This window comes from Myxine glutinosa, chromosome 6 (genome assembly GCF_964187855.1).
Source record: "Myxine glutinosa chromosome 6, kmMyxGlut1.1, whole genome shotgun sequence".
Lineage (NCBI taxonomy): Eukaryota > Metazoa > Chordata > Myxini > Myxiniformes > Myxinidae > Myxine > Myxine glutinosa.
In genome coordinates this window covers 140599728-140613073 of record NC_136266.1, presented here as the reverse complement: position 1 = coordinate 140613073, position 13346 = coordinate 140599728, and the positions used below count along the sequence as shown (strand labels likewise).

General features: G+C 44.9%; 1 protein-coding gene across 1 annotated transcript in view; it reads right to left on the bottom strand.

Moving 5' to 3' along the window:
- Positions 1–4196: 4196 nt before the first annotated feature.
- The window catches only part of KDM8 (lysine demethylase 8), a 65965-nt gene continuing 56815 nt past the window's right edge, over positions 4197–13346 (bottom strand). The window contains exons 4-10 of the mRNA XM_068121194.2: positions 12962–13188; positions 12745–12877; positions 12575–12625; positions 12217–12366; positions 8392–8484; positions 5029–5172; positions 4197–4584 (exon numbers count right to left, since the gene is read on the bottom strand). Coding sequence (XP_067977295.2) covers positions 4570–4584; positions 5029–5172; positions 8392–8484; positions 12217–12366; positions 12575–12625; positions 12745–12877; positions 12962–13188 — 813 coding nt within the window. The 3' untranslated portion in view covers positions 4197–4569. The remainder of the gene's footprint in view (positions 4585–5028; positions 5173–8391; positions 8485–12216; positions 12367–12574; positions 12626–12744; positions 12878–12961; positions 13189–13346) is intronic.

Genomic DNA, 13346 nt, shown 5'->3' with positions numbered 1-13346 from the left:
CAGGTTTTGGGTCTACTACAAGGGGGATCCTCGGTTCTCCTCAAACTTACCGTGTCTGAGGCCACCGATATAATGAACAACCTCATACCATGGCGGGTTGCTGCCAATTGGTCTACCACGTGGTCCCAAGATCCTCCATCTGACCACCGTTTACCTGTGCCATTCCCATTGGAGGACGTGCCCTTGGCTATGCATCAATCTTGTCTTAACTGAATCTTAATTTGGGCTGCTGAGCTTACCGATGATGCATTCCAGACTGAATGAGCCAATCAATTGGGAAATTATAACCTCCCAGTCTAACCAATGTGTAAATAGCGCTGGATCAATAGGGAAATGACGAACGGACAGATTGAAAATGATGTTCAACACGAGGGAATTTATTATTTACAGAACAATGTAAGATGCAAAGATGTGAGCACTTTAATACACAAGCAAACAATCATGAAAAAGGGGGAATACAGTAAAAAAAAAAAAAAAAAAAGTACGAAAGAACAAAGGCCGTAAGCAATGAAGAGTGCCACGATATATACAGTAAAGAAAAATGGACGAGATGCAGATTTAATCCTATGCCTTACCTGCCAGCTATACACAACATGGTTACCCAATCAGACCATCCACGGGGAGGGATATGGAACAGAAAGAGGAGAAAAAGAACGAGGGTCATGATCTCTTGCTCACCAGCTTAAAGCAGTCCTGCTTCCAAAACCCAAATGGTAAAAGGGAGGGGTCGAGAGGAAAAATATTCGAGGTGTTTTAGGGTGGGTGACTAGCGAGTGTGGTGTGGTGCGTGAAATGTGGGTGGTGCAAGAGAAACTGTAAATACGTTTCCGCACTGGAATAGTGACTTGCAACCAAAAACGTGCACAACCAACTTTTCTGTCAAAATGCTTCTACTAAGCACACAAGCAGTTTTTTTTAATAACTAATAAGGTTTGTGTAATATGTGTTGTTTTTCTGTGAAGAAGCCCAAAACACACCATTTTATGAAACATACACATTTCTGCACGAGAATAGCGATTTGTAACAAAAACGTGCACACCAAGCTTTTGTGTCAAAAACTCTTCGAATCACTAGCGTGGATTGGCTCACCACGCTTGCCTCACGACAAGTTGCTACATTGGCTTTTTGAACATAGGATAATGAGCTGACTGAACTTGAATTGCTGTGTTGTCATGATTTATACCAATCATAATACAAACTTTTTTGTGATAATGTATTTGTAATATTGGTGTCATCGTTTATTTGTAATCTAAAAAGTTCCAAATGGTCTAGGGCTCCAAAGAGTCAACTGTCCAAGCTGGTCGAATGTGTCTAAAGCGTCTTATGGGTCTTTGAGGTCTTAAGGGTCATCATGGTCTTTGGGTTCCTCTCAGTCTATAAGGTATTTTTGGTCCTCTGGGGCTTTAAGGGTAAGGGTGTTTATGGTAATTTGGGTCTTCAGGGTATTTAAGGATATTCAGCGTCTTTTGGTTCCTCGGGGTCTTTGGGGTATTTTGCGTCTGAAGGGTTGCTTGGGTCTTTGAGGTCTTAAGAGTCTTTGGGGTCTTTAATGATCTTCAGGGTCTTTTGGTTCATCTGGGTCTTTTTGGTCTGTGAGTTACTTGGGGTGTGTGTTTACCTGAATGAGCATTTACCTGAATAAGCAATGAGCTTTACATTTACCATAACCAATTAACAGCTACAGCCTTATTACTTACAGATTGACATCTAATTAACCTCAACAAAATAAACCAGGAGGGGCTGTGGAAAGTGAGCCATAGCTAACTTACCTATTCTCCTTACCATACGATCCCCTTAGTTGCAAACAAAATTCAAAAATGTACACTTTTATGTTCAGTGGATGTCCCTCTCCGGTTTCCTCACTCCAAAGTCCTGGGAGCGCGGAGACAATGGCTTCAAAACAAACAAGTAGGCCTACCTTTATTGACAAATTACCATAACCAATTAACAATCCCAACTCATTGACCACGTCCCCGTTAGATGTCACCTGCTCCAGTTGTCAGCTGAGCCGAAATACCCAATTTAGAATCTACCTTTCCAATTTCACAGGCTACCTGCCCTCCATGGCACATTTCAAGTCGCATGGGATTGAGTGGAGGGAAGGGGCCTGTATTGCACAGGTACGGTGTGCTTGGGATTGCGCTAATTCTGAAGAGAATTGAAGTGTGTGCCCTGGTCGAGCCTGAGAGAGGGAGGAAATGTATCGTGCTCTGCCTGAGGAGAGTTTGGATTTTGCATTCTGAGGAGGGAAAGAAGCGTGCCCTCGGTGTCTCTCAGGACAGCTTTGGGAGATCGGCCTCGCGTGCCTGCCTTCGCCTTGTCCGTGTTCGTCGTCCTGCCCGTCTCCTCATCACCCCCTCCCACCTTTTTGCTGCTGTACAGCACCCCATCCTCCTCCATTATCAGAGAATGGAGTCTGGTGTGTGGCGCCATAGATCTGTAGTTCTTTTGTAATTATTTATTTAATTCATCTTCTGGTTTTCTTGTTCAGGAATAAATCCGCTTGTTTTAAAAGAAATAAGATTCTCGTGTCTCCTCGATTCCACATGAGCATAAGACCGCCATAAATTGAACAGAGTCCAAGGGAATTAAAGCCTTTTTGACCCATCCATTCAGCGGAGGTGTTAATCACCCTCAATCACCATGATACATTATATCATGCTTTGTAATATTGTTCGTGTAAAAGTCATTTATTTATGGCATTACGTTAATTTCTCTTTTCTAGCAACCTTGAAGTATAAAGGACGAGATGTAAGTGAGAGTGTGGCCGAGGTATTCAAGGGGGAAAGGGTGTAAAATTTTCCATCATATTTGCATACACAAGTAAACGCCCCTCAATTGAATTTGTTGGTGTTTTGTTGAATCCCAAACACATTCATTGCTGCTGCGCACTACCACTTGTGTTCGTATTTGTCTAATGGTTGCAAAGGAACTGAAAGCAGAGTGTGAGTTACGAAATCTAGGGTAAAGAGTTTTCATCGATGATCTCTGACTCTGGAAAATCCTCTATCTATTTACTGATGAGTCCATCATCTGCAGAGAAATCCTTCAGACGGGCAGGCTGCAGCCTCTTCCCTCTCTTCAGACCTTAATGAATCACAAGCTGGTCAAACTTCCAATTCACATCTGGTTAAATTAGTCAAAATAGTCAGAATAGCATCTGGTCAAAATCACAAGCTGGTCAAATTCCACTATCACTGCTCACTTCCACTCATTTGTTCCTATGTTTTCTGACCGGAGTAATCAACTTGAACATCCTCTTTGATCTCATTCTTCTCTCCAGGTCTTCAAGACAGCTATGCTCCACCATCTCAGAAAGTCGCCAATCCTAAACAATGATCGTTGCTGCCTTGGTCAACCCCAACCAAATCCCTCCTTCCAATTTTTACCAGCTTTCCCTCCTTGGAGTTTCCTTCTGTATCCATTTTGTCCACCTCATGCATGCGTGTTTTGCGCCATTTTTGTCTGTTACATCTTGATCCATTCACTGTACTAGCTCTTACATGAGCCTCGACTCGGTATACAAAACAAAATCGTTACGGATCGCAGGCAGGCCGGACATCCCCCTTGTGTTTCTTCCTCTGCTGTTTTACTATCAAAATGCTGCGAGCTCAGGTAAAAAACATGTGGGTTGCATGCAATGCATACGTACTGATGGGCTTTTCATGAAGCCCCATGCTCCACCAAAAAAGTCATTGCTTTCCATTTCTTTATAGCCGGCGAAGCCGGTGTTGTGAATGAACACGTACGTATTATGTTGAAAAACCAGATTTTGCTGGATCCTTTGAGAATTCCAAGCTTTGATGCACCAAATCACTCAATGGAGGCCGCCATCTTGTGGATGCGGAAGTATGCATAAAAAATTGCGAAAAAGTTCAATAGGAGTTTGTTTCACCCGTCTTTTTTTGATTCACAATCTTATGCACCTGTAATTTGTAATTAAAATACTTTAAGACCAACCTCGTTCCCCGGGCCCTGGTTGTCTTCAACAAAAATCTTCACCAAACACTGAAACCAATGAGATTCGAGCATTTGAAAAAATATTTAAAAAAAGCTTATTACCGCGTTTCAGAGAGAGTCAAATATTCTAAAATTGACGAAGAATTATTTTTTAGAAATCTCGCGCCGTAGGGGATAGTTTTTCACGGCCGGAAATATCTGAAGTTGAGACGGAATTCACCGAATTAATCAAGAAGGAAATTTTATAAATTTTAATCTCATCCAGAATGCAAATGGTGTCATTTTGAACTAGCTACGGTACCTACTACACCTACCTACTACCAAACCTACTGATGCCATAGTGATGGGTAAAATAGTGGCAAGAGGCTTTGGCTTTGCCGGCTCATTGCGGCTTTGTAGTCGGGTACGAGTAGAGAAATTATCAGGAACCTGTAGGAGATGTTCAATCTACTGGAGTAGCATTTCGTAATCGACGCTCAGCAGAGTTTCATGATGAGCGACGACTGAACCGGGATGCTCACCATTGACGCCTGAACCGGGATGTAGAAAAAGTTCCACGTGTGGCTACCAATATTCATTGTATTGTGTGCAGAGAGAAGTACCTTAGGGCTAAGCAAAGGAACTCTAGGGAAAGGATAGATTTACAGGGATAGAAAAACATTTTTACATGCAGAAAACCGAAATAAAACAAATTTCAACTTTTCAGTGATTTTCTCAAAAAAAAAGTCCAAGGAGTTCAAAAGGTTAAGGGGGCACAGCAGCAGTTATAGACGAAGAAAGCTCCAAATGAGACAAGGTGGTTACTCCTTCACTAATAACCACAGTACATTCAAACTTTTAACACTCACATTGCCTGATGTCCCTTCCGCAGCATGACATGCCCCATAAGTCAGTGCCTCAACGCCGAGAGTAAGCCTCCATTCAATGATCCACATTCATAAGAAAGCAAACTATAACAACCATTTTTTTTTCGTGAATGTGCAAACAGCATGAAAGGCAAATGAAGTCAAAATGGCCTCTGAGTGTGTGTGGATCTCAAAGACCACTTCAGTCCCACCAGAAGCTTACGGATATGCTGGGCTCAAGAGCACGAACAAAATGCCAATGTCCACGGGGTATGAACAAAGTCTGTCCCGGATTAAGCATGAGCTGTTGGGACGGGGCTTTGCAGAAGAGAGGGAATCGATCCAGGTCAGGCGACTCTATATCCACCTGCACAAACAAAGTGAAAAATCTGACTACGAGAGATTGCACCCACATAACTCGCAGTGTAAAGATAAAGTAGCTATAATTCGTCTTGACTTGTCATGTTTTGCACATGTAGAAAACAACTATGAGGACAGCCGCTTTCCAGCTCCACTTTTACCTTCACGTCTCTTTCGTGTGTCAAGTGTAAAGCAGTGGCTATTAATGTTAGCATTTAGAGTAAGCTTGAGCATGATAATATTTTGTCCCATTATAGACTTTTTAAAGTTTTGTTTGTTTGTTTTTTTTCTGCAATATTTAATGTTCATGGAAGAGCTGAAACACCACATACATTTACAGTGCGCTCTTAAAGTATTCACACCCCTTGACTTTTTTCACATTTTGTTGTGTTGCAGCCTGAATTTAAAATGGATTAGACAGATTTTTTTTTGGTACTGATGTACACATAATACCTCAAAATGTCAAAGTGGAATTCTTTTTGAGTAATTTTTACAAAAGAATTAAAATGAAATACACAAGTACCTCATTTAAATAAGTATTCAACCCCCTGAGTCAATACTTCGTAGAAGCACCTTTGGCAGTGATTACAGGTTCGAGTATTCTAGGGTATGTCTGTACCAGCTTTGCACATCTGGAATTGGGGAGTTTCTCCCATTCTTCCTTGCAGATTTGCTCAAGCTCTGTCAAGTTGGATGGAGTGCATCAGTGAACAGAAATCTTCAAGTCTTTCCACAGATTCTCAATGGGATTCAAGTCCGGGCTTTGGCTGGGCCACTCAAGGACTTTCGCGTTCTTGTTCTGAAGGCATTCCAGTGTTACTTTGGCTGTATGCTTGGGGTCATTGTCCTGGTGGAACGTAAATCTTTGCCGCAGTCTACGGTCTTTTGCAGTCTGAAGCAAGTTCTCCACAAGGATTCCATTCATCGTTTCCTCTATCCTTCAGTCTCTCAGTCCCAGCCACTGACGAGCATTCCCATAGCATGATGCTGCCACCACCATACTTCATGCCCTTTGGGACGATGGTGACACGTTTGGCGTGAATCGCGTACAAATTAGTGTCCTCAAACAGGCCAAAGAGGTAGGCCTTGGTCGCTCCCTGCAGCATCATCACAGGACCAGGCGCTGAAATCGCAAATCGGTCTTGTAATCCTGTGCAATTTCACAGACCAGGCACTGAAACTGCAGCTTGCGAATGAGCAGCTCCGTGGACTTTTGGTAGTGACGGATCTCGCACAGCGCCATAGTTCCTGGACGGCAACGATGCGGCTTTTTCATGCCACCGGTGGCTGGCATGCTTTGACGTGCCACCTTGGTCGCCAACCGCTTTCGTGGCACTTTTCCACCAGTTGATTTATGGGTGGTCTGCTTCGTACGAGCCATCGTGAAAGGCAAAGACCAAATCAAAACAAAACACCAGCGAATGAAATAAGATGAGAAACGTGCGGTCCGATTTTGTTCGCGCCGAGAGCCATAAAGCCTAGATTTGTGTAGTGTTGCAGAGACTGTTGTCCTTCTGGCAAGTTCTCCCACCACAGCCAAGAAACACTGTAGTTCTGTCAGAGTTGTCATTGGGTTCCTGGTCCCCTCCCTGACCAAGGTCCTTCTTGCCCAGTTGCTCAGTTTGGTCAGACGGCCAGCTCTAGGAAGAGGCTGGGTAGTTCCATATTCTTCCCATTTCCTAATGACAGAGCTCACTGTGCTCTTAGGAACGTTTAACCCTCTCAAAACTGTTTTACACCCTTTCCCAGATCTATGCCTCCTCACAAGTCTATTGCGGAGGTCTACGGACGGTTTCTTGGACTTCATGGGAGAGTTTCTGCTCTGACATGCGCTGTCAATTGTGGGACCTTATATAGAAAGGTGTTTCTTTCTAAATCATGTCCAATCAATTGAATTGGCCACATGTACACTCTAATCAAGTTGTAGAGACATCTCAAGGACGTTCAAAGAACACTGGATGCATCCGAGTTCAATTTGGAGTGTCATAGCAAAGGGGTTGAATACTTACTGACCCAAGACATTTCACCTTTTAATTTTTAATTAATATGTAAACAATTCTGAAGAAAAAAAATTCCACTTTGATATTATAGGGTATTATGTCCAGATCAGTGACAATACATCTCGATTTAATCCATTTTAAATTCAGGCTGTAACAACAAAATCTGAAAAAGTCAAGGGGTGTGAATACTTTCTGAAGGCCCTGTACCTTGGGGGGGGGAGTTGCTTTCCTGAACACAATGCATCCTGGCAGCACCATCTCGTAGTTGGACTTTTTGCAGCCAAAGGGGGCACTTTATTGAGAAATCTCCCTCCCAAAGCGATGCCAACCCACAGGATATGTCCGTGCTCTATCCTCCAAATGCTGAGCGTCAAGCGAGGAAGCAGCATTAAAAGCAGGAAGTAAAAGTCTTTCATACGACTCGGCCAAGGTTAGACTCAAACCGCTGACCTCCCGGAATCAGACTGGATGCTATAATCACAATGCCATAGAGTCTGGTAGTTCCAAATTAATCCATAATATTAGCTATTCCTCCGCTATCGTCCATGTAATAATAATAATAGAAAATACCAATCTTCTGTTGGACTGTTTCATTTCCATTTCATATTTAGACTCCCCTTTCATTCTCACTCTAGTTGTGCCCCTCTTTGCACTTTTTATAGATGCACATGACAATGTGTGTTGTCCATTACTGTGTACATCCATCCTCCTTCCTCTTTTACATCCTTTGTAGTAAAAAAAACGTGCAATTTGGCACATTCTACAAGTGCTTTGTTGAAAGTTCTTTCACAAGGATACCGGAAATAAAGATCAAAGTAATTTATGTTCACACGTGGTCACCGATTGGTTCATGCCAGTTGCCTTTGATGACGTCATGGCTGCGAGACACAGAATGAACTTGATAACCCCAGATTTGGGTGACCACGAACCAATCAGTGACCACGTGTGAGCAGAAATAGCTTCAATCTTTATTTCTGGTATCCTGACGATCGTCTTGACGAGTGCAAGGCAAAAACATTCGACATGACTCTTCTTCTCCCGGCAATTTTCAGATTTTGTGGTATCAAACGACTCTTTAAAAGGTTTTTCATGAACAATATGTAAGAGGTCAAAAAACAAGATTGAAATTGTGAAAAATGCAAACATGCTTTTCTGAGAAAATATGATCAAAAAGAAAAAACGGATGAGAATCAAGCAGGAGGTGGTGCTTGCAAAACTTCACCCACCTGACTCGTGTTGCTGAGGAGATGCGAAGGGTTGGGGTAAAGGTTGGATGAAAAATCTGGAGAGTACAGCCGTACGTATTTCCTACCCAGCACCTGCAGGTAGTATGCGTAGTGTCACGGTGAATACATATTGTGTCTACGTGTGTGTTATTGACATCATATACATTCCAGGTGACTTTGCAAGCTCAAGGTTTAGTTTTTAAAATACTCTTCCAGGCTGAGGATTCATTTACATTATGACACCTGTGCTAACTTTAGAATAAGGTGAACCCATGATTCATCAGCCAATAATATGTGAGGAATATACCATTAATGGTTTCTGAGCACAGCCAATCCCCCCACAAACTACACCCTCTACCCCAGCACCAACTACACCCTCTACCCCTACTGCCAACTACACCCTCTACCCCAGCACCAACTACACCCCTACTCCAACCACCAACTACACCCTCTACCCCCACTGCCAACTACACCCTCTACCCCAGCACCAACTACACCCTCTACCCCTACTGCCAACTACACCCTCTACCCCAGCACCAACTACACCCCTACTCCAACCACCAACTACACCCTCTACCCCCACTGCCAACTACACCCTCTACCCCAGCACCAACTACACCCTCTACCCCTACTGCCAACTACACCCTCTACCCCAGCACCAACTACACCCCTACTCCAACCACCAACTACACCCTCTACCCCCACTGCCAACTACACCCTCTACCCCAGCACCAACGACACCCATACTCCAACCACCAACTACACCCTCTACCCCCACTGCCAACTACACCCTCTACCCCAGCATCAACGACACCCATACTCCAACCACCAACTACACCCTCTACCCCCACTGCCAACTACACCCGCTACCCCAGCACCAACGACACCCCTACTCCAACCACCAACTACACCCTCTACCCCCACTGCCAACTACACCCTCTACCCCAGCACCAACTACACCCTCTACCCCTACTGCCAACTACACCCTCTACCCCAGCACCAACTACACCCCTACTCCAACCACCAACTACACCCTCTACCCCCACTGCCAACTACACCCTCTACCCCAGCACCAACGACACCCCTACTCCAACCACCAACGACACCCTCTACCCCCACTGCCAACTACACCCTCTACACCCCAGCACCAACTACACCCATACTCCAACCACCAACTACACCCTCTACCCCCACTTCCAACTACACCCTCTACCCCAGCACCAACGACACCCATACTCCAACCACCAACTACACCCTCTACCCCCACTGCCAACTACACCCCCTACCCCTCAACCTCATCAACAACACCAGTACACCCCAACAACACCGCCAACTACACCCCTTACCTCCAACTACACCCTCTACCCCCACTGCCAACTACACCCCCTACCCCTCAACCTTACCAACAACACCCCCTACTCCAATCACCAAGTACACCCCCTAACCCCCAGCACACCTTCTAACCCCCACCACCAACTACACCCTCTTCCCCACCACAATCAACTACACCCTCTTCCCCACCACCACTAACTACACCCTCTTCCCCACCACCACTAACTACACCCTCTTCCCCACCACCACCAACTAGACCCTCTTCCCCACCACCACCAACTACACCCTCTTCCCCACCACCACCAACTACACCCTCTTCCCCACCACCACCAACTACACCCCTACCCCCACTGCCAACTACACCCCCTACCCCTCAACCTTACCAACAACACCCCCTACTCCAATCACCAAGTACACTCCCTAACCCCCAGCACACCTTCTAACCCCCACCACCAACTACACCCTCTTCCCCACCACCACCAACTACACCCTCTTCCCCACCACCACCAACTACACCCTCTTCCCCACCACAATCAACTACACCCTCTTCCCCACCACCACTAACTACACCCTCTTCCCCACCACCACCAACTACACCCTCTTCCCCACCACCACCAACTACACCCTCTTCCCCACCACCACCAACTACACCCCTACCCCCACTGCCAACTACACCCCCTACCCCTCAACCTTACCAACAACACCCCCTACTCCAATCACCAAGTACACTCCCTAACCCCCAGCACACCCTCTAACCCCCACCACCAAACTACACCCTCTTCCCCACCACCACCAACTACACCCTCTTCCCCACCACCACCAATTACACCCTCTTCCCCACCACCACCAACTACACCCTCTTCCCCACCACCACCAACTACACCCTCTTCCCCACCACCACCAATTACACCCTCTTCCCCACCACCACCAACTACACCCTCTTCCCCACCACCACCAACTACACCCTCTTCCCCACCACCACCAACTACACCCTCTTCCCCACCACCACCAACTACACCCTCTTCCCCACCACCACCAATTACACCCTCTTCCCCACCACCACCAACTACACCCTCTTCCCCACCACCACCAACTACACCCCTACCCCACTGTTTTCAGTCTGTACTACAAAGCAGTACATTTGTATTTATTCCTGTAATATGCATTGCGAGTGTAAGCAACATGCATCATACTAAATTACATCATTCAATGCATGTATTATTTATCTGAACAAGTACAAAAAGTTTTAATTAAAACAAAAGCCGCGTCGATGTTACACAATGCCTAGATGCAGCTGTGCCTATAACGTCGATGTTATAGGCACAGGACATTCCTATTGATTCGATTACTTGATGTTATTTTTGTGCAAAGTGAAAATATATCTCGGCAATTTCCCGTGTGTGGCGACGAATTTTTAATATATCTCGGCATTTTCCCGTCTGTTATTTCAGGCGGTGTATGACTGACAATGCCGCGATTTAAAAAATATATATCTCGGCAATTTCCCGTGTGTGGCGACACGTGAACGAAGCTATGCTCCTCTCTCCACATTATTGTGACGACGTATAAATTAAATATTTCATCGTGACGATTGTCATCAAATGGACGAATTTTTAATATATCTCGGCATTTTCCCGTCTGTTATTTCAGGCGGTGTATGACTGACCATGCCGCGATTTAAAAAAAAAAATCTCGGCAATTTCCCGTATGTGGCGACACGTGAACGAAGCTATGCTCCTCTCTCCACATTATTGTGACGACGTATAAATTAAATATTTAATCGTGACGATTGTCATCAAATGGACGAATTTTTAATATATCTCGGCATTTTCCCGTCTGTTATTTCGGGCGGTGTATGACTGACCATGCCGCGATTTAAACAAAATATATATATCTCGGCATTTTCCCGTCTGTTATTTCGGGCGGTGTATGACTGACCATGCCGCGATTTAAAACATATATATCTCAATGGACTTGAAGTTACAGGCCTTTGAGAATTCATTTCGTTCTATAAAGGGCAACTTTCATCGGATTTTCTTCCAGTTTTTTTTCAACCGAGTCTAAAACTATGTTAGCGACTGTGAAAAATGAAATGATATATCGAATTTGATTTCAAATAAAACTGTGTGAGAGAGGAAGACACCACGGGCCTACAAAACAGGCCTCAAAGCTATGCGAGTTAATAAAATGGTGGATATTTGTTTATATGAAGCCTCTCCCACAATGGGTGGAGCTATGGTTCCCAGAATGGGTGGAGCTTTGAGGTTTTGTCTTCTCTGCAAGAACAAGAAGAAGAAGAAGAAGAACAACAACAACAGCAGAGGGCACTCTATGAGCAGCGTCTGCGACGTGGCTAAAAAGAGGTTTTGACGACAAATTTCTTCAAAACCAAGCAAACAGTGCCTTTGTAAAAGTGAAAAGCAAGCAGCAGTGAAATGTGACATTTAACAAGTTAATATGGGGCAGATCAGATCCAGCACCACGAGCCTTCACCTGCACCAACAGGTTCTGGTGCGGATCTTGGTGTAGCGGAGAGACCGTTCCCCCAGGGCCCAGCCAGGCATTGATAGTTACGTTATCACCGTCACCCTCCCCCAAGCAGCAGTAATCGGGGATACAAATATCTGCCATGAGCTCAGGGATCTGTTGGAGGGTACATGGAGGTGATGATCAATGAGGTCAAGAACGTGCTACATATGATCAATAAAACTACAAGCACAGAGACAAAAACTTCAAAACACTTGGAGATTTCATTTTTTGTGGAGGGGAGACACCTTTACTGCATGTAGGAAACAAAAGAGCAAGACACTTTCGAGATGCCAGCTGATGCAATGAGAAGACCATAACACACCTGGTCAAAGAGTTGATGTTGTGCCATGTATCCAACTGTCAACTGTTCATCCTGCAATGCACTTAGGTGTGAGTAAAGACCAAGGAATAACGTGCAGTTCATTCACATTTCAAAACCCATGGAACTACACATGCTTTTGTTCTTTACCATTCCCACAGTTCCCAACTTACTGCATGCACCACATGCTGGTCAATGAATTCGGACAGGGTCATGAGCCTTTGACCCCATGAGGTATCGGTGTAACGGGCCCCGACCTCGACTGGAACTGTGCGCAATCCGGAAATGCTCTCCAAGTACTCAAAGCTTGAAGTGCAAGGACAACCTCACAAATTACATTCCGTACCATTTTGATACGCGTGGCCAGAGGCAATCTTTCCAAAGTCTTACCTCCATCGTCTTGATGTCATGGCAGGCCAATGTCTCACTATACCCTCCAGGAGAGCAGGACGCTGAGGCTCAAACAGCTCTTTGTGGAACACGATCAGTGGTGGTTCAGTTAGAACTGGCAAAGGCTGAACTAAGGCATGGGGTGTGCTGAGCCATGAAAGACAAGGTGCAGGCATTGAGAGAGAACTCCCTTCATGTGGTAGTAATGCACGTTCCACTCGCTTCAGCTTCACAAGGTAGGACACAAGACATCAGGGAAGAGCATACTCGTATGCAATCATGAGCACAAGTTGTTTATTCCACATTAGTGTCCCATTATAACACTAGCTCATAATTGTGACGTCAAAAGGAAATTGTATCTCATCTCCAAGGTATGTATATATAT